General features: G+C 49.4%; 1 protein-coding gene across 2 annotated transcripts in view; it reads left to right on the top strand.

The window, feature by feature from the left end:
* Window positions 1-21,556, top strand: part of LMAN2L (lectin, mannose binding 2 like) — a 28,929-nt gene extending 7,373 nt beyond the window's left edge. The window contains exons 3-9 of one of the 2 annotated variants that reach the window (XM_053270114.1): window positions 4,389-4,506; window positions 6,575-6,657; window positions 13,243-13,275; window positions 14,177-14,338; window positions 14,471-14,585; window positions 15,222-15,341; window positions 17,999-21,556. In XM_053270114.1, the coding sequence (XP_053126089.1) occupies window positions 4,389-4,506; window positions 6,575-6,657; window positions 13,243-13,275; window positions 14,177-14,338; window positions 14,471-14,585; window positions 15,222-15,341; window positions 17,999-18,141 (774 nt within the window). In that variant the 3' untranslated portion in view covers window positions 18,142-21,556. The remainder of the gene's footprint in view (window positions 1-4,388; window positions 4,507-6,574; window positions 6,658-13,242; window positions 13,276-14,176; window positions 14,339-14,470; window positions 14,586-15,221; window positions 15,342-17,998) is intronic. The other variant, XM_053270115.1, reaches the window with a different exon arrangement.
* The last annotated feature ends 464 nt before the right edge of the window (window positions 21,557-22,020 follow it).

Here is a 22,020-nt window from a genome sequence, read left to right as displayed (position 1 = left end):
CTTGACTAACAAGCCAGAGGTTGCCGGTTTGAATCCCCGCTGGTATGTTTCCCAGACTATGGGAAACACCTATATCAGGCAGCAGCGATATAGGAAGGTGCTGAAAGGCATCATCTCACATTGTGCAGGAGGAGGCAATGGTAAATCCCTCCTGTATTCTACCAAGGACGACCACAGGGCCCTGTGGCTGCCAGGAGTCCACACCGATTCAACGGCACACTTTACTTTACTTAGCTCTAAACTGCCTAGTCTCCTGGAATTTCAGATATTTTTAGCCTACTTTCCTTGAGGAAATAAGCTTATGAGCAGTGTTTTCCCTCTAAATTTTTTATCTGTGTGTGGAATGAGTTTTGTTCTGGGTGGCAGTATCAACGAAGTGTGTACACATGTGCATTCAGAGTAGGGCCTTCCTGATTCAACCTGAGCGGGATCTAAAATGAACTGAGCGGACATCAGAAAATGTGATGCCTTACAGGGAGGCAACAATGCTTATGATATCACCCAGCTGTGTGTGTGTGTGTGTGTGTCCCCATCCCCATCAACCTCGCAATGCCTGGACTGATTTGGATCAAATTTGGCACAGCTAATCTGACCCATCAGCAGCCTAGCTTGTGGTGATGTCGTCCACCACAATTCAAGATGGCGGACGTATGAATGCTTGAGGCGGAAGTGGGCTAACCTGTGAAGATGGTAATTGTCAATTAAGATTAGAGCGAAAGGAAAGTAGGCAGATCAGTAGTTACCAGAACTACCTCCTCACAGTTATGAAGACAAATGGAAAGTGTACCTAATTGTATCATTCACTTGCTGCATCTGTCCATCTTGGAGGCAAAAACCTAGGAATTCTCTCCCAAACGCTTGCCAAGTACACAGTAAAAACTTCCAGTTCTGGTATTGTGTGCCTGGATGACCAGAGGCTTATTTTTATTCTAATTATTTTAGGTGGGATAGCAATAGCACTTACATTTATATACCGCTCTATAGCTGGAAGCTCTCTAAGCGGTTTACAATGACTTAGCATATTGCCCCCGAACATTCTGGGTACTCATTTTACCGACCTCGGAAGGATGGAAGGCTGAGTCAACCTTGAGCCCCTGGTCAGGATCGAACTTGTAACCTTCTGGTTACAGGGCAGCAGTTTTACCACTGCGCCACCAGGGATGGTGGAGGTGCTTTCCTATGGTACTGGACGTCAGGATATTGGGTTTGTAACCTGGTCTTGAGTTGCTGGAAGTCTAGAGCAAGTATAATGGGGTGTGCGTGTGTCTGATTTTGATTTCTTTGCTCTCGGGTGGGCCAACTCTTTTGCCTCGATGAAGGCACTCCTAAGTGTTTGCCAGTCCTTTCTCGTTTTTGTTAGTGTGCAGTTCCTTGTAACAAAATCATGCCAACTGGGATTAATTATTTATATTGTGGTTCCTATATATAGCTCAGATGGCAAGAGATACATAGATTATTGGCAAGAGGATTTGCCAAAGTGCTGTTTCTTGTGTCTGGGTTCTGCAGAGATTCAATGCTACCTGCTGGGTGCACAGTTGTCATTTCCTTGGAGACTTGCTACACTTTGCAGCAGGCACAGTAGGGCCATTGGGACTCCTTTCTAGTGTGGCTTCCTTAATATTTGCTCAAAGCTTAAAGTTAGGTTGTGATCCTGTACACACTCCTTGGGAGTAAGTTCCATTGACCACTGTGGGACTGACTTCCAAGTAACCATAGACCTCTTGTTAGCCATTTGTGGTATACAAATGGAAAGAACTAGAGGAATGTCAGAATCGGCTTCCTACTGAGTCAGACCTTTGGTCTGTCTAGCTCAGTATTGTTTGCACAGACTGGCAGCAGCTTCTCCATGGTTGCAGGCAGGAGTTTCTCCCAGCCCTATCTTGGAGATGCCAGGGAGGGAACTTGGTCCCGTCTGCATGCGAGAAGGCAGGTGCTCTTCCCACAGTGGCTCCATCCCCTAAGGCAGGGCTGCTCCACCTCGACCTTCCTGCAGATGTTGGTGTACAACTCCCATAATCCTTGGCTATTGGCAAGTATGGCTGGGGATTATGGGAGTTGTAGTCCAAAAACAGCTGGGAGGCCTAAGGTGAGCAGGCCTGCCCTAAGGGGAATATCTTACAGTGTTCTGTAAGGCAGGCCCTGCTTAGCAAATTCATGCTTGCTGCCACAAGACCAACTCATACCATCTTTCTACAAAATGTACTCCAGGTAATGTGTGAAAATACTGTATTTAGAATAAAAGCGCCATCAAAACGAACAGGCGAAGCCATGCACAGATTGTCCTGTAAGCACCTCTTAGGGAAATGGTCTCTGTTGAAGAGCTTCCAAGTCTATGTACAGATGAGAGTTGAAAGAGGGCATGCTGCAAATAAGTGAGCTGACATCTCTAGCTCACAAACATAGACTTCTTGTTAATCATTTGTGGTATATTAACTGTTCGAAAGAACCAGAGGAACATTGGCAGCAGCCTTATACCGAGTCGGGCCATTGGTTCATCTAGCTCGGTATCATGTGGCTGGGGATGCTGGGAGTTGTAGTTCAGCAACATCTGGAGTACTGCAGATTGACAACTCCTGCTTCACACTGACTGGTAGCAGCTCTCAAGGCTTCAAGCAGGAGACTCTCCCAGCCCTGTCTGGAGGTGAAACCAGCGTGAAACCAGTGGCCTTCTTCATCCAAGCAAATACATCCCCTAAGGGGACTCTCTTCTTCTTACCACAGAAGGCACTTGTATGTAGTCGCCCATCTAAAGGCAAACCAAGGTGAACCCTGCTTAGCAAAGGAGACCATTTGTGCTCACTACCAGCAAAGCCAGCTGGCCACCCCATGCCTCCCGTCTGTTGTCATGCCAGTAGAGCAGGCCTGCTCAACTTCCCCCCCCATCAACTGATTTTGGACTACAACTCCCATAATCCCCAGCCATGGTGGCCAATAGCCAGGGATGATGGGAGTTGTATGCCAACCTCTCCAGGAGGGCTGAAGTTGAGCAGGCCTGCAGTAGAGTATCTTGTGAGGATACTTTATTGACTTATAGAGTGTTGGACTAGGACTGGGGAGACCCGTTCAGCCATGAAACCCACTGGGTGACTCTCCGGCCAGCCACTTCTCTCTCGGTCTAACCTACCTCACAGAGCGGTTGTGAAGATAAACACAATCATGGGTGCTGCTCTGGATTCTTTGGAGGAAGCGTGGGAAATAAGAGTGGGAGTGCTTTTTATCAGCTGCAGCTGATATGTCAGCTACTCCCATTTCTGGAGGTAAATGACCTTAAAACAGTCAAAGTCAATGCCAGTAATCTCCAGGCTTGACTACTGCAATGCACTCTATGTGGGGCAGCCTTGTACATAGTCCAGAAATTACAATTGATGATGATAAACTTTATTTGTTAGCTGCTCCATAACAAATTGTTCTCTGGGCAGCTCTCAACAGAGGATTAAAACACAGATATATTTCCATATCTAGCCACCAAATGGCGCAGCGGGGAAATGCTTGACTGACAAGCAGAAGGTTGCTGGTTCAAATCTGGGCAGCAGCGATCTAGGAAGATGCTGAAAGGCATCATCTCATACTGTGTGGGAGATGGCAATGGTCAACCCCTCCTGTAGTCTACCAAAGACAACCACAGGGCTCTGTGGGTGCCAGGAGTCGAAATCGACTTGATGGCACACTTTACTTTGTTTCCATACAGAATGCGGCAGCCAGGCCGGTCTCTGGAACAACCGGAAGGCACTGTTTAACACTGGTTTAAAAAAATTGTACTGGCTGCCCAGCAAAATATGAAATGCTGGTTATTACCTATAAAGCCCCGAAAGGCTTGGGTCCAGGGTACTTAAGGGAGTGCCTCCTTTGCCATGAACCCTCCCACCTATTAAGATAATCTGTGGCAGTCCGATTGTGGTTGCTGTCCGCTTGTGTGGTGGCAACTTGTGGCCAGACTTTTTTGTGGCTGCCCTGGGACTTTGGAATATGCTCCCCTGTCAAAAGAAGAGCCTCTCCAGCTCTGATTTCTTTCAAAAAGAACCTCAACACCAGTGTTCCCTCTAACAGGGATTCCCAGAGGTTGTTGACTACAATTCCCAGAACCCTCAGCTTCAATGGCTTTTGCTTTGGGGATTATGGGAGTTGTAGTCACAACATCTGGGAATCCCTGTTACGGGGAACACTGCTTGGCACCTGTTTTCTCAGGCTTCTAACTGAAATGAAATCTTAATGGTTTTTAATCCTGTGAAATTGTCTTCATTGTGTTTCTCTTGTTTTATGATTGTGTTAAATTGCATCCACTGACGAGAGAGATACATATGCATTGTATGGAGGGTGTGAAAGTGGAGCTTTGCTGTTCAAGTGCTCTTGATGTTAGGTAACATTTTTGCGTTCTCCTCTCTCAACAGCCTTGTTACTTGAGGGACTGGGAGATGCAAGTGCATTTCAAGATTCACGGCCAAGGCAAGAAGAACCTGAATGGAGATGGGTTTGCAATCTGGTACACCAAGGACCGCATGCAACCAGGTACGAGGCTCGAGTGAATGGCCAGTCATAGGCACGTAGGAAGCTGCCATATACTGAGTCAGACCATTGGTCTATCTAGCTCAGTATTGTCTTCACAGACTGGCAGCGGCTTCTCCAAGGTTGCAGGCAGGAGTCTCTCTCAGCCCTATCTTGGAGATGCTGCCAGGGAGGGAACTTGGAACCTTCTGCTCGTCCTAGAGCGGCTCCATCCACAGACGGGAATATCTTACAGTGCTCACACATGTAGTCTCCCATTCATATGCAACCGGGGTGGTCCCTGCTTAGCTAAGGGGACAAGTCATGCTTGCTACCACCAGACCAGCTCTCCTCTCCTAGAGTCCCCAGACTAGTGTTTAAGGGACTTATCACAAGTGTTATTGGTACCCCTTATCTGCTGCCCATGTGCCCCTGGATTCCAGTCGGCTTGGGTTTTATGTGACCTTCTGCTTCCTCTTCTGCCTCTGCGTGAAGACCTCTGGAAGCTCCAGCCACATGCACTAGCAAGTAAAGAGTGAGCAGAGAGCTGTTTAGAATGGAGAATCTTTACACGTGTTGCATGGAGGACCACTCTTCTGGTTTGCTTGCTCTTTGCAGACCATCATGTGCAAAACTTAAGAAGCTGCTGGATTGAAAATCCAGCTGCTCCATTCTCCCCCCCCCCCATGCCTGCAGTCCATGTGTGGGGAAGAGCTATGTACACAGAGGACAGTTTCCTTGACATTTTCTGTTGCTGCATTCTGCTTGCACTGCTGAAGAGGCAAGCCGCTTCTCATTTTAAAACATGGACAGTGGGTTGCCTCTTCAGCAAACAGTGGAGGTGTCAAAGAAATTTCCATATCATGCGTGTGTGTGCGTGTCATCTTCCCTCACCCCGGAGCCTGGCTTTTGCTGTGTTCTTTGGGAACCCAGTTGCAAGTATGCTGGGGGCAGCTGGTGGGTGGTTCCTGGATCAAAGCGAGAATCTGGTTCTGAGCCCAGATAGAGCTGCAAAAAGTAGCATGTGAGCCAAAGGCCTGCCTGAACAAGAATGTTTTCAGAAGGCTGTGAAAAGTTACCAGAGAGGGGGCTATATGGATTCCCGAAGCAGGGCATTGAATGGGGGTAGGTGCCACTACGGAGAAGACCCTGTTGTGTGTTCCTGACAACTGTGCTTTGTATTGGGGGAGGGAACATGCAGAGAGGCCTCTGATGACCAGGCAGGATCTTTCTCTGCATTTTTGCACTCTCTTTCTTCAGAACAAGTGTTGAAGGGCCCTCAAGGAACAAAGAATCTGACCCTGGGGGGATGAGTGGATTTCTAAAAACCTAGTTGGAGCAACAACTTAAAACAGGAGTGGTTGCTCTTCATTCTTGGGAGGCTGCTGTTCTCTCTGTGCAGATCTGGGGATCAGAAGTTCGGGTTGCTGCATCAGTGCCTCCCTCCTGAGTGCCTGGCCTGCAGAATCAAGTCGTGATCCTCTTGCAGGGATGGCCACTAGTTACGGAGCACATGTTCTCGGGTACAGCATTACATATGAACACAAACACATGCCCATTCATAATCGGAATCAAGAGAAGTAACACTGGGGCGCATCTTTCTTCCAATCCATACCTGGCTCTCCTTCGCCTTTGAGCGTGAACGGTAGGCACGCCTTTCCCCATATCCCAACTAAGATCCTGTAAGGGTGCCAAGGACTACTCAGTGCTCTTCCACTGAGCTCTGATGCCATCCTCGAAGGGGAATATTTTACAGTGCTCCCACATGTAGTCTCCCACCCAAATGCAGACCAGGGTGGACCCTGCCTAGCAAATGGCAATTCATGCTTGCTACCACCAGACCCAGCTCTCTTCCCTCTAGTGCAGCAAGCAGTTTTCCAAGTTCATTGGGAAGAGCTTGATCATGATGCTCTCCCAGAAAAGGGTTACGTCAAGGGGAAGCTGGGTTCTTGGTTGCTAGGTTGGGGAAAGTCAATCTGCCCATGCTGTGGAGAAACCATGAAGCTTTCCGCCACCTCCATGAGTGCCGCTGAATGCTAGGAAACCAGCCGCTGTTGGTAGCCCATTGTCAACATGGTGACGTCTGTTCTAGGGCCTGTCTTCGGGAGCAAGGATAACTTTCTAGGGCTGGGAGTGTTTGTAGACACCTACCCAAATGAGGAGAAGCAACAGGAGGTAAGGTGGCCTTGGAGGAGCTCCGTCAGCAGCGGGAGGGTCGTTTGGGAGGTGTTGATAGTGGGCCGTGTTGATATTCTTGTCCAATGTTCCCTCTAACAGGGATTCCCAGATGTTGACTACAACTCCCAGAACCCCCAGCTGCAGTGTCCTTTGCTTGGGGATTCTGGGAGTTGTAGTCAACAACATCTGGGAATCCCTGATAGAGGGAACACTGTTCTTGCCCATCCATGGGAATCAGGTGAGGGGAATTATTTAGGGTCCTTATTTAGAATTTGGATGCCTGCTTACTGTTTTGTCCTGAATTAGTGGCTGACTGCGAATGACATCTTAACTCCAGAGGGTGAATGTGTGTGCTGCTTGTTTACCACGGTCTCAGTTCTGTGTCAGCACACCTGCATTTTGCATCCTCTTATTTATGCAAATATGAGCTGTGTGTGTACACTGGTGGCCCTCGTTATCCATGGGAGGGTCTTAGAGACCCAGTTTCATTATCCATGGTATTAAAAATAGGCAATTTCTGCCTATCCATGGATCATGGGGCCACCAGAAGTGACTTCCAGTGGCATTTCCTGTCCGTAGGCAGCAATGAGCCTTTTTGTGGCTTGTGTTTACCAAAAAAAAGCCCATAAAAATCACCAAAAACTGGCCGATTTTGGAGGTTTGGGCGGGGGGAGGGAGGCATTGCTGGATTGCTGGAAAGTAAGGTACTGTGCAGTAGTACTTCTGTTTCTGCTTTCCTCCTCTGTGTGTTTGTGATTTTTGGCAAAAATTGTCCAGGAACCTAACCCCCTGGTTCCTGCACAATTCCCATAGAGTTAAGGTTTCATTCTTCGCAGTTTCTGTATTGGCAACTGTAGGCAAGAACGGATCCCCTGCAAATGATGAGGGCCTCCTGTGCTCTTTCAGCATTTAAGCTGCCTGCTATGTGCACTTAATTGCAATTAAGACCATAGGATTTACTTCCAAGTAAACATGGGCAGGATTGCATTTCTATTCTACTCTTTCTAAATGTGGGGAGGGACTCAGGAGGGCATTGAAGCCATGCTCCAAATTATTGGAAATCTTACCCAAACACCCCTTTGAGAGTTCACCAGTCATTGCCCACAAACATTCCAACATTCGTTCACCTTCATAAGGACTAGAATCATGCATTTTTAAAAAAAATTAAAGCTGAGCTTCTTGGAAAACTTCTTTTAAAAGAGGATGTGACTGGAGCATTAGCACTCACACATGTGAAAGGTGTGCTAGCTTTTTGCACAATGCTTTGTTCTGTCCTTTTAAAAATATAATTGGGTACTTTATACATGTTAGTTTGATCTCTCCCCATTCTTGCAAAATTGCTGCTCGCTCCATGGGCCTCTTTGGAACGCTCTCCCTGAAGAGCTTCGCCATGCTCCCTCCTTCAGTGTTTGTTAAAAACAACTAAAAACACATCTTTTAAAAGATGCATTTTAATGCCCCTTCTGTGGTTATATCTGGTAGGTTCTTTAGTTTTTAGTTCTTATAATTCTCAATTTTTAGCTTTTAAAATTTTGAAATTTGATACTTAATACTGATTTTGGTTTTTAACCTGACTTTTAACTTGTCTACTTAATTTGGTTAATGTTATTGTATACTGTATCTATTAAATCAGGGCTGCTCAACTTTAGCCCTTCTGCAGATGTTGGCCTACAGCTCCCATAATCCTTGGCTATTGGCCACTGTGGCTGGGGATTATGGGAGTTGTAGTCCAAAAACAGCTCAGGGGCCTAAATTGAGCAGGCCTGATGTTGTGAGCTGCCCCAAGCAGTAGTGTATGGGGTATAAATATTTTTGATGATGCAGATTGTGTCACTAGCCTCTATTCACACAGGGGAGGGATGTTGCATGCCGGAGCACTGAGATGTGTTCACACAGCACTACAAGTATTAAACAGTACGGCCACCTCCCTGTGACTGCCGGGTGTGTGTTTGACTTCTGGCTTTTGCTGAGCTGAATCTAGGGAGCTCCTGTCTGGTTCAGAGAGCATCCTTTTTGAAAGGCACTGCTATACTGTGGCATTTGTCACTTACATTCCTTTTATTGTAAACACTTTATATATTTTGTAAACTGCAAGGCAGCTCACAGAAGAAAAATCCTAGCTATAATCCTAAACGCTGATCTTGCTGCTGATGTCTTAGCGCAAGGTTGGGCAAACCTGGCCCCCAAGCTGTTGTTGATCTGTTGTTCAGCATCATGGGGGCCCCAGTTTGCCCACCCCTGTCCTAGCGAGATGGCACCATCCCTGGCCTGTACATCTCTTGCAATCGGACTAGCTCATTCTGTGCCGGAGCTTTTGGCCCTTGCGTCCTCGTGCGTAGAGGTGTGGCTGGGGATGCTGGGAGTTGGAGTTCATCCACATCTGGGGACCAGTGTTCCTTATAACAGGGATTCCCGGATAGTAACTGCAGTTCTTATAATCCCCAGCCAAAGGCCCATACAGCTGTGGATGCTGGGATTTGTAGTCAGCATCTCAGGCTCCTTGCCACACGGAACACTGCTGGAGACCTAAGGCTGGGAACCCCTGTTTTAGAACAGGGATGGCCAAGTTACTTGAACTTAGGAACACAGGGACGCTGCCGTCTACAGAGTCAGACCATCAGTCCATCTAGCTCATTATTGTCTGTCCAGACTGGAAGTTGCTTTGCCAAGGTTACAGGCAGGAGTCTCTCCCTTGGAGATGCCAGGGAGGGAACTTGGAACCCTTGTTGGCCATCCTCAGTCCAGGGGCTCAGGATGGGTCATTATCCCTCCCAACACACACTTTCTATCTCTGGTCACCAAAGGCCAGTTTGATCTAAAAGCAGTTTATACTGCTTCTGGAAAGGCTCAAGCTTTGGCATATCTCCAGGGCAAGAGTTTTCCAAAGTGAAGAGGTAACCAGTGATGACACCTCTCCGAATGCCCCTGCAATCTGGACTTGGTGTGCATAGGGTGTCACTGGTAGGGGTGTGCACGGAACTAGCTGGTCTGATTTGGTTTGGGTCTGAATTGGACTGGTTCAAGGCTGGACCGGACTGGACCAGTTTGGTCTGCCACCCCCTCGGAACAACCCCCCTGGTTTGGTTTGACGTCAAACCTGTTTGCACACCACTAGTCTCCGGGAGAACGTTTCTTTTTTCTTTTTGTCATAAAGGCCATGTTAAAATAGGAACATAGGAAGCTGCCATATACTAAGTCAGACAATAGGTCCATCTTGCTCAGTATTGTCTATACAACTGGCAGCGGCTTCTCCAAGGTTGCAGGCAGGAATCTCTCTCAGCCCTATCTTGGAGATGCTGCCAGGGAGGGAACTTGGAACCTAGATGCTATCTATCTATCTATCTATTAAAATTTTTATACCGCACTTCCAAAAGGCACAGGGCAGTTTACATTAAAACACCATTAAAATCAATTAGCAAAACAAAAATTATAAACTACATAAAGTAATAAACAATTAATCTCATAAAACACCAATTAAATAGCCAAAAGCTCTTCCCAGAGCTGCTCCATCATCCCTTGAGGGGAATATCTTACAGCGCTCACACATCCAGTCTCCCATTCATATGCAACCAGGGCAGGCCCTGCTTAGCTCAGGGGACAAGTCATGCTTGCTTCCACCAGACTAGCTCTCTTCTTGAGAGGTGCCGGCACATAGGGGTAGAGGTGGACTCTTGGGCAGTGCATTTTCAAGGGCTTCTGTATTTTCTGGACATAGAAGAGCTGTAAGAGTAGAACAATCCAGCCCTACCCCATTACACGATTAATGGACTAGAGCTGTATTGAGAAAAATCTTCCTCCTTTGGGCTTTCACTCTCCAGAGGTCCAGAGCTAATTGCTCTGGGGGCCATCTCTGGCTCATGGAGCTGACCACCTGTGCTCTAGAGATTTGCAGCCCTACAGAGAGAACCCGAATGTCAGCTCCCTAGTGCTCTAATTTCTTTGCCCACATATGCCAGCCTCCTCTTCAAATGGCGACCCGAGCCAAGAGGACTGAAATCTCTTGGGCTCTGCACTTCTGTATTTACTTCTTGAAACATGGGTGCTTGCCTAGCAGACACGTTGTTGTCGTGAGCCTCTGTTTACTCAGGTGTGCTGATGCCATGTGAACTTTGCATTTGTTTACCTGCCGGCACAGCATTGCCAATGGAGCCTTTTGGACTCCCTCTAAATATCCTTCAACAGAACCCGTGCATTTCAGTGGGCATTCCCTCCCTCTCGTTCATTCTAGTACATTCCCTAGAGAGGTAATGCCTGATGATGCTGAACTACAACTCCCATCATCCCCAGCCACAAATTGTGTAGATACCTGCTCTACACTGACTGGCACCAGGTAGTCTCCCAGGTTTCAGGCAGGAGTCTTTCCCAGCCCTACCTGGAGATGCTGTTGGGGATTGAACCCGGGACCTCTTGCAAGCAAAGCAGAGGCTCTACCAGTGAGCTGCAGGCTCCATCCTTGATCCCTCTAGCTCAGAACTGTCTGCACTGGGAGTCCCCAACCTGTGGTAACTCCAGATGTTGTTCTACAGTTCCCACCACACAAATAGTGTAGAAGGATTTGAAACCAAAACACAATCCGACAGATCCAATAAAACAATCGAAATCCAACAATACGATTAGAAAATAAAGAACATAAAGAATGAATATATAAATGTAAACTATATGGAAAATTGTGAGGTCATAGAAACAAGGCAATATTGATGGATCATGCAAAACAAAGATGCTAACAAAACACAAAATACATCAAGTCACAGTGAATCAGAAAGAACTGTGTAGTCCATAATAGATATTAGAACAACAGCAACCCAGCGATAAAGCTGTTTTGAACGCCTTTTTCAAGGGTCCATATGAGTTCATATTATCTCCCATAAATGTCAATCGGATATTCCATAGAACTTTAAAGCCATGTTGAAGAAGACGACATAGACTATGTCATCGGGGACCTCAGATCTTCTCTGAGATCTGCGACACTTCCAGAATCCTCAGCAACCTTACTCTTCATTTATATATTCATTCTTTATGTCCTTCCCCCCAATTGTATTATTGGATCTGTCTGATGGTGTTTTGAACTACAACTCCCATCATCCCCAGCCACAATAAATTGTGCAGACCCCTGGTCTACACTGACTGGCAGCAGCTCTCCAAGGTTTCGGTCAGGAGTCCTTCTAAGCATCTCCAGTTAGGGATGCTGCCATGGATTGAACCTGGGGCCTCCTGCATGCAAAGCAGATACTCTACCCTGAGCTGCAGCCTCCATCTCCAAAGGGGATGCAAAGTGACTTCATGGAGAGATGTGGCAGGCAGCCTTCTCCTAAGGGTGGCACACTTTGTGTTTCAGACTAATTGGGTTGATGCAGCCCCAGTGGAGGCTGATTGAGGAGGCCTGGCCAGAGCAGTTGATCTCGCCAGTGTTCCCGTGGGAGGGTACCCTGAGCTCACGGCTGCCTTCAGTGTGTTTAACTTCTCATTGTGCTCCGTTTTGAAACTTGCTGCAGTGAAAACTGCATAAAATTCCTTCAATTGCCTGCCCAGGATGGTGAAACTGTAGGCAAAAACAGGGTAGAGATAGTGTAGAACAGGTGTGCAACTCCCATTTTGTGATCATATGCTTTAAAAAAGAAAACCAAGGTGGTAGGGAAGGGGAAGTGATCATCTGCAAGGCTCGTGCTGAGTAGGAAGGCCCCGCAGGTAGGAGAGAAAGCCTTCCTTCTCAGACAGGAGCTATTACTTCTCCTGCTCCTCCAATCCAGGTTTTTGTTAGCCCACGATTAAAAATCAGGAGCTTGCTAGTTCCCAGACATAGGACACTCGTCCTACCCTATTGAAGATCATGTGAGTTAGCCTTAAGAACAGCCATGCTGGATCAGGCCCCACAGCCCATCTCATCCAGCATCCTGTTTCCCATCGTGGCCCACCAGAAGCCCACAGGCAAGAGCTGAGGGCATGCCCTCTCTCCTCCTGCTGTTGCTCCCCTGCAACTGGTATTCAGAGGTACCCTTCCTCTGAGGCTGGAGGTGGCCGATAGCCACCACACTGGGCACCATTGATCGACTTGTCCTCCATGAACTGGCCGCTCTTCTTAAAGCCATCTAAGCTAGTGGCCACCACATCCCGTGGCAGGGGACTGCATTGATGAATGATGCCTTCTGTGTGAGAAGTGCCCGGTAGGCCACAATTCATGGCTGGCGGGTTGGGGTTGGCTTGGTGGCGGCTCCAAGTTCTTTTACTGGGCTTTTGCAAACCCCAGAGAGCCCTGGGAAGGGGTGTACTTTTGTCCAAGGGCAAAACTCCAATCTGGCGTGTGGTTCTTGGACTCTCATTTGTACTGCTCTGGGGCATCTTTAAATCTGGGTGTTACTTGCCCTCTCTCTCCTCCCCTGCCATGCATTTTGCGTGTATGAATATTAACTTCGGCCAGCGCAACCCAAGGGTGGAGAGGCAGAGACAAAGCCGACGTCTCTTCTGTCTGTGCATGGTGGTCCTTCCCTGTTGACCAGTTAATTCTCGTCTGCTTGTTTGGGTGACCCTTCTCTTGCTTCTCTGCTCTCTGTTTCTTGCTGTGCAATAACCGTTCTGGATTCTCAGGCCCAGAAGAGACGGTATTCCTCAGGAAATCAGGTACTTGGTGATGCTTTCCTAGCCTCGTGCATCTTCTTTCTCCCGCTTGGCTTCATCCAAACTTCCTCTGATTGGAGTATGAGTGAGGAAAGTGCCTTGCTTTGCTGTCTGTCTGTCTGCCTGTTTTTTTTTTTTAAACCTCAACCACCAGCTTCTCTTAGATTTGGTAGTGGTGTCTGGGAGATTTCTGGTGCATATCTAAAACGTTTTGCTTGCTGGTTGCTTTTTGTGATGCTCTTTCCCGCATGCTGGGTTTGGAGCTTGGGACCCTGGAATCACTGGGTTCATGTTATCACCTCAGCCAGAGATTCCCGGAAGCTCTGGGCTGCAGATCTGTGCCCAGTGATCTGAGGCTAATTCAGGGCACAGCACATCAGGGGTGGGGTTGTGTCTCCATCTGGAGAACGCCAACGCAGCAGCTGTTCGAAGGTGCCATGCGGGGTGCATTGCCTCTGGTCAGAAAGCAGCGGGGCCCGAGAAGGTGGGTGTGGCCCCTTTCCTCCCCTGCGTAGCAGTGTGGCGTTCAGTTGGCCAGGTTCCCACCCCGCAGTCCACAACATCTGGGGACCCTCGGTTGGGAACTCCTGGCCTAGGTCATGCTGGAGCCTATAACTGAATCGGTTGTGGCTGTGAGGTGTTCTCCAGTGCTTGGGGTACATCTTTCCAGCCCAGTCCTGCAGGATCAAAACCTCAGGGGCTGGTGCTGATCTCTCGGGCTGAGACCTTTGCTTGTCAGAGCAGGGTGGGAACCTGCTGACGTTTGCCCAGGGTTCCATCTCAACTGTGTTGCGCTACCCGCATGCCCTCTCCCACCCCTCTGTTGCTCCCTTGACATGATGGCATCTCCGAGGAGTAGAACGGTCACGACCCGTGACCCACCCACCCTCCGTCTTCTCCTCAGCGCGTGTTCCCCTACGTCTCGGCCATGGTGAACAACGGCTCCTTTGCCTACGACCACGACAGGGATGGCCGGCCCACTGAGCTGGGCGGGTGCACGGCGCTGGTGCGCAACCTTGACCACGACACGTTCCTGGTGATCCGCTACGTGAAGAGGAGGCTGACCGTGAGTGTCCAAGGCCGCTGGGGATGACCGGGGCTGTGGTCCAGCAACCTCTGGGGGCGGGGGGTGTCCCAGGTTGGGCACCCTCGGCCCAGAGGGAGCAGGTTTCTCTGGACTGCGTCTCCTCTCTTCCAGGTCTTGCTTGACATTGATGGCAAACACGAATGGCGAGACTGCATTGACATCCCCGGGGTCCTCTTGCCAAGAGGCTATTTCTTCGGTGTTTCTTCCGTCACTGGAGACCTGTCAGGTACTGCTCTTGAGGCTAGCACAAGGCTCTCCTCTCCCCCGCCACCCCACTGGGTCAGACCAGAGGTCATAGAGTCCCGTGTTCTGCTTCCCAGAGTGGCCAGCCAGATGCCTCCGGCAATCCCAGTAGCTGGGCCTGGAGGCAAAGCCCTTGCACCCCTCTGCTTCCCCACAGGGTGACTCTCCGAACACCGGCTATCTCTGAAGCTGGAGGTGGCATTTCGTCGTCCTGACTTGTAGCCATTGATGATCATGCAGGCAGCCTTCCCTGTTAACAGGGAATCCCAGGTGGTGTGGACTGCAACTCCCAGCATCCCCAGCTGCTTGAGGAGGCTGGGAGTTGTAGTCCACACCACCTGGGATTCCCTATAACAGGGAATCCCATTGCCTGCATGGACCTAATCCACTTGTGAAGCAATTTCAACTAGTTGCATGGCATCAGACAGGCATATCGGGGAGGCAGCGCCTTCTCAGTGGTGGCGCCGCCCCCACCATGATTGTGGCAAGCCCTCCCTATAGAGCAAGGGCTGAAAACCATTATGGCTGGGGGATGAAGGGAGAAGTGGCCCAACATCATCTGGGCCCCTCTGCTTTCCCTGTCCCGACAGCTCCTCACGGTTCCCCTTTCCTACCCCAGATAACCATGACATCATTTCCTTGAAGTTGTACCAGCTGACGGTCCAGCGGACCCTGGAGGAGGACAAGCGGGATAAAGATGTCTTCCTTCCTGTGGTGGAGAACATGAAGCTGCCTGGAAGTAAGTGGCTGTGGAGTGGTGGGGCTCATCTGCAGGGCTGAGAGAGGGTCCGTTCCCAGCCTCCTTGGACGGCATCTGCCCCATGCTTTCAGCCAGTGTGGCGGCTGCCTTGTGCCACTCGGCAAGAGGGCGGCTGAAGCAGCAAAGTGGTTCTTCCAACCTGATGGTTGCCTGGCTGGGAAAGACCCACACGATGGAGGCCTCGTCTGTGGAATTGCTTTGTCTGACACTTCCAGACAAAAGTCTGGATCTTGCGGGGGTCATTCGTCCTAGTGCATTCCCTGCCATTCATCTTAGGATGTCTTGACACGCGGCCTCCGTAGGACTTGCATTCCCAGTTCCCATCTCTGGCAGCGGTGCTCCCTCTAAGAGGGGTTTCCAGATAATGTTGACTACAACTCCCAGAATCCCCAGCTGCAATGGCTTTTGCTTGGGGGTTCTGGGAGTTGTCGTCAACAACATCTGGAAATCCCTCTGAGGGAGCACTGCCTGGCTGGCAGCATCTCCAGGAAAGGCTGGGAGCGACTCCTGCCTGAAACCTTGGAGAGCCGCTGCCAGTCAGTGATGGCGATACTGAGCTAGGTGAACCAAGGCTCTGACTGAGTAGAAGGCAGCTTCCTATGTTCCTAAGACAGAGAGAATGGTAATAAATGGTTAGAGTAGCAAAAGCAGTGCGTGATTTCCATCTAGAAAACCCAAGGCTTTGGCTCCCTGCTGAAACTCTTGGTGGTGGGACGGTGGGGAGGAAAGGACCTGCCTGTCCCTGCAGCATTAAACCACTGAACTCCCATCATCCCTTGCCACAGTGGCCAGCAGTGAAGGATGATGGGACTTGTAGTCCAGCAGCAGATGAAGGGCCGGTGTTTAGCCCCAGGGCTCCAACCTGGTCCAGCCGGATGCTTCTGTGGAGTCCATGAGGCTTAGAACTGGTGGCTCTTCTCTGTCTGTTGCATGGTGACTCCATGACACCCATAAGCAGCTGTTGATAGACCTGTCCTCTGGCTGGATGGCTGCTCACCCACCCTGGTGGTCTTACTAGACACAAAAGATTCAAGGGCATCCAAGCAAAGAGAATCAAGGTTACGGATTATCCCTAGAGGATACATGTCTCATTGATTGGTAGTTCAAATGGGATTTATTCCCATCCACAAACAATAACAAATGCAACATGCTTATCGAAAAGAACTACCTATAAACCATAAGCCCTAGTCAACTGGCACAGTAAAGCTGATTTTTTTAAAAAAATACATACAGTAGACATTTTGACTTAAACTGAATACAGCTCTCCGTATCTCTGGCCTTGTTCTAAGAGTTACCACAAGAAATTTGGCTCTATTTTCAGTGGTTGAGTTAGAATTGGCAACCTATAGAGAGAGATTTAGAAATGGCCAGAATTCCCTGGATGTAGGCATCCTAGCCCAAGTGGCATCAATTGAGGTAGTGAGTAACCAATTGGATTGCCCAGAAGAGTGTGATACTTCCTTTCTTCTGGCAGACCAGCATACAGCAATTGCAGCTGGGGTAGCAAGATTCTGTTCTAGGGATGTGCACGAATCTGTTCGGTGGTCTATTCTGGGAGCGCTGAACAGGTTTGGAACCCTGCGGTCGAACGGGTTCGAACACGGGGGTGGCTTTAAGGACAGGGGAGGGTGCGCTTCCCCCTCCGGTGGTCTGCAGAGAAATAGTCTTGTGGGACGGTGGCGTACCTCCCTGCTGCCCCGTTGCTTCCACGCCCAGATGTGCCTTGTGAGTGTTGCAGGTGGGCATGTGCACAAGGCACTTCCAGGCACAGAAGCAACGAGGCAGCAGGGAGGTACGCTGCCCTCCTGTGTGGCTCTTATCTGCAGAGTGCCAGAGAGGGAAGCGTGGTGATGGTGGGTGTGGTAAGTGCACCCTCCCATGGCCTTAAAGCCACCCCTGCCCCGAAAGGAGCCGGTTCCTTGCACATCCCTATTCTGTGCCACAGCATGCAAACTGAGATGGGAGCAGTTGATTGATTGCAACTGAGACCTCTGTGTGTGTATATATGTTTTGATACTCTATGATCCAGTCCTGTATGATTTTATCTTTCTTTTATTTTCTATTTTGTTTCTTAATTGCTGGTCATTGAGCATAATAATCAATTCATTCATTCATTCTATTGAATTGCCCTGATTATTAATCATCATGGCTATATAGAACCTTCATATGCAGGGGCGCACTACCTTTGAATATCAGGACAGAAGTGGGAGGAGCCGCCTAATGGCGAAGCGGGGAAGTAATTTGCCTAGGGGAGCAAGAGGTTGCTGGTTCGAATCACCACTGGCATGTTTCTCAGACTATGGGAAATACCTCTATCGGGCAGCAGCGAAATAGGAAGATGCTGAAAGGCATCCTCTCATACTGTGTGGGAGATGGCAATGGTCAACCCCTCCTGTATTCTACCAAAGACAACCACAGGACTCTGTGGGCGCCGGGAGTTGACACCGCCTCGATGGCACAGCTTTGACTTTACAAGGGTGGGAGCAAACAGCAGTTAGTTCATCTTGCTTGTGGGCTTCCAGGCTATCTGGCCACTGCAGCAAACGAGAGGCTGGATGGCTTGATCCGGCACGCCGCTCTTGCATTCTTACCACTCTTGCCTCGGAGCCTGACCCCTGTGCTTCCCTCCCCTGCAGTAGACGCTCCAATGGAACCCATGAGCAGCCTCGCGCTCTTCCTGATCGTCTTCTTCTCGCTGGTGGCCATCGTCTTTGCCATCGTCATTGGCATCATCGTCTACAACAAGTGGCAAGAACAGAGCCGGAAACGCTTCTACTGAGCGGGGAGTATCTCGCCCTGTCCTGTGGCGTTCTGCCTTCTGGACCGCTGTGGGTTTTGCTGGCACAGGCGGGCAGGTCTGGAGGCAGCAGCTCTCTGAGAAGCCTGCTCACGAGGGCTCCAGTCCACCTGGACTCAAAACTTTTGACTCATGGCCTGACCTCTTTTTTTCTTTCTGGCCCCGAATAAGGGAGGCAGCCATATCCCTCCTCTCTCCCCCCGCCCTCACTTTGCCTTTTTTGAGCTGTGGGCTTTTGGCCTGGTGTTCCTACTTGGTTATAAGCCTACCCCTGCTCATGTCATGTGAAGTGGAGCTCCATGCTGGGGCACGTAGACTGGCCAAGCAGCCGGCCAAGCTGGTGAGTGTCGAGAGGTCAGCCTGCTGTGGGGTGTGAGCCCCACCATGCTGTTTTAATAAAAGCGGTCTAGTCGGGATGTTTTCCTGGGATGCCTTAACTAGCAACTAGATGAGGGTTTCTCGGATTTGGTGGTTGTTGGACTACAACTCCCTTCAGCCCCAAGGCCTTTGAAGACCAACAACTGGGCACCCAAGTTTGAGAAGCTCTCATCGAGTGCTAGGTCTCTGCCTTGATGGATAAGTTTACATCTGCAAGAGTCAGACTACTGTTTTCTACAAATATTTCGTGTGCGATTTGTGGAGCAGAGGAGGAATCACGGTGAGGATGAATAAATATGTTCTCTCTCTCCTCTCCATCCTAAGGCACAGCAACTTCTCTTCCTCCCTACTTAAAAAGACTTTGGATTGTGGTCACATTTTATCAAGTGTGACACAGTACTTGCTTCAAGCAGGGAGAATGAAACCTCACACCCTTTGAGTGTTCTCCTTGGAAGTAAGGGGGTGGCACTTGTTTATCTGCCTTCGGTAATGGAGAGGGTGCAACTCTGGCCACAGTCTGAGCTCTACTAGAAAACTGTGGGATGAGTACACCATGATGCCTTTCCTCCTGAAGACCCATTCACACGTTGTTTGCAACACCCGTACAATGAGTGTGCAGTGTACACAGGTCCAGATCTGTACACAGCTTCAGCCATTCACATGTTATGCTGAACACAGGTACAGCAGGACACTTCCTGTCTGTACCGTGCATTTGAAGGGCCTGTATCTGGGTTCTCTTTCAAAATGACCACGGGTACAATCCTTCACACCAACACAAGTGTCCAGGCATGTGTACACTTGTACAGCATAGTGTCGGATTTGGGCCTGGGTCCCTCGGGTTTTGGAGGAATTCTCGGGCTTCCTCAGAAGCCTGTTTGTGGGGTTTCTCAAGGGGAGGAGTGGGAATGGTGGCCACGTCTCCTTGGAAGGCTCTAGAGAGCATTCTTGCTCTGCAAAGGCTAGTGGTGAAGCCAGAAGGGCAGGCTGGAGCTTCGGGAGGGTGCTCCAGAACCCTTTGCAGGATGCATCTGCTGCTCAGGCAGGTGGAGGTGAAAAGGGTTGTTTCCCAAGGCAGGACTTCTTCTTCTTTTTAATTTAAAGGAGGGCAAACTTTGCTCCCTTCTCTTGCTGCTACATCTTTTCATAGGCTGACTTCCCTCCCTTTTCTTGGGAGGAGCCTGATCTTAGCTGCTCTCAGCTGGTGCACTGACATCCCGTCTGCCTACAGCTCCAAGACCCCCTTTCCTTCCTCGCTCCTGGGATTTTCCCTTTTTGCATCTCGGGTCCATTTTGGTCTTTGCCAAGGATGCACCTTGGCTGGAGGAAAATGCCACTTGCTGTCTTTGCATGGGACTTTGCAAGGGTCACATGAGAATCTGTCTTTGCATGGGACTTTGCAAGGGTCACATGAGAATCTGCTGTGACTTTTTATTTTTATTTTAATGCTACTTGCTGGGAATGTAACTGCCTTCCCCAAGCAACATAAGCTGCCCCTTCCAGCTTGCCTGCCCATGCCCCCCCCCGCTATGTCTGTGGCTTCCTTTTTGATGCTGCTGAAGATCTTCATAAGAAGCATCTCCCCTCTTCATAAGAAACATCACCCTGGTTCTGAACCAAATGCACAGAGATCAGTTTGCCACGTCCCTTTCCGAAACATGAGAATATGGCAAGTTGTGGGCCAGACAGGCATATCTGCAGTGCAGATTCAGATCAATTTTTTAAAAAAATAAATAGTGAAATGGTCAATGTTTTAAAGCAGAGGTACCCAACCCGAGGGTCTCCAGCTGCTGTTGGACTACAGCACCCATCACCCCCACCTAGCTGCTAGAGATTATGGTTGGGGATGATGGGTGTTGTAGTCCAACAGCAGCTGGAGACCCTCGGATTGGGCACCTCTGCTTTAAAAGGAAAGAAGTGGGTCCTCCTAACCCAAAAGGTAGGTCACTGGAGCTGCCCCTCTCGCTCTGCATGTTACCTCATTCAGTTGGCTCTCACTGACCTTCTGGGGCCTTCTCTCCTTTGCCATAAAGGCACAGCTGCCTCTCCGCTGTCTGTCTTGTGTCGCTGCCATAAGTAGGATGCTTGCTGACTGTCCCTTGGTTAAAAGGGAAGCCGGCGTGGGGCACTCTACCTCCACAGGTGCCTCTGTGGGTCTAGGCCTATACAATAGTGTGTGTGTGGGGGGGGGGCTGTGCACATATTAGGGCCCAGAACATCCTGTGTGCCACTGGAGGAAACCTAGCTGGGCTATTGGTGGAGGACTGTGTTCATGCATTGCCTTCTCTGGGTCCCCCAAACACCTGACTGGTCCCTGTTGGGCAAAAGGCTACCATCCTAGGCTAGGGGCTTCCAACCCTGGGTCTGCAGATGTGTCTGGACTACACATCCCACCATCCCTTGCCATACTGGCATGAAATGAGGTGGGATCGACAAAGTCCCCTAAAATATTGGAGAGCCACTGTCAACCAGGGTGGACAGTACTAGGCTAAATGCCAGTGCTGGGCTCTTTAAGGGAACTTTATTCATACATACGCACATATGTGGTGTATGCAAGTACCACTACATCTTTGAAGCTAACCTCTGCATTGCTCACTCAGGGGCCCCCAGGTGTGCAAAACCCCCTTCCCCTGAGCTTGATGCTGGACCTGAAGTTCTGCGTTGCTGTCGGGAGGTCTGGTTCTGGTTCCTTGCAGGAGGGACCAAGGACCTCCCTGGCTAAAAATCACTGAAACGGTCTACCATGATTGTATGAGCCTCACTTGCTGTCGTCCGGATTGGTGGTGCTCCAGGAGAGGAGAGCATCTGGCACTGGGGTGAGTTGCTTCAGTGGGACTATTTGTTCTTTCTCTCTCGGGCGAAGTAGGAAACTCTACAGGTGGATGAAGCAATATGGCAGCTTGAAGTTCTTGCAGAGAATCCCCACCCCCGATTGAAAAATTTATGTGTCTCTGCCTGTCTTCTCCCCCCATGTACATGTAACTTCTGTGTCTTGAAATAAACACAAATATTAAACACTGTACTTCCTTTGCTTGCCCATGGATGGCTTTGGCTTGATTCAGTCTCTGTGAGTAGGTTGGGCAGTGGATTATTTCAGAACAAGCCCCCTCTAACAGGAAAGGGGTGTAGGGAAGGGAGCGGGGAATGACAAGGCTGCTGCTTCACAGGGGGTGATTCTCAAGGTGGTGCAAAGTTCTTTTTTGGCTTCAGTCTGAAGACCTCTACTCTTCAAACAAACAAAACCTTGGCTTAAACAGGACCGTCAACCAAATTTCCAAGGGAATCCTAATTGTGGAAGTTTTGAACAAACTGGCAAATCCCTATACCTGAATCAACACCAGTGTTTAAACCAAAGAACTTTTTAGCCTAATTTCCAGCAGGATTATGAGATCACTCAGTATTTCATGTGTCCATCCACTCCCCTGCTTTGCAACACCTGGACCAATATGAACCAAATAGGGTATGGTTGTAGGGACACCTCAACAG

Source organism: Hemicordylus capensis, chromosome 8 (assembly GCF_027244095.1).
Source record: "Hemicordylus capensis ecotype Gifberg chromosome 8, rHemCap1.1.pri, whole genome shotgun sequence".
Classification (NCBI taxonomy): domain Eukaryota; kingdom Metazoa; phylum Chordata; class Lepidosauria; order Squamata; family Cordylidae; genus Hemicordylus; species Hemicordylus capensis.
This window is presented reverse-complemented; position numbering and strand designations above follow the sequence as displayed.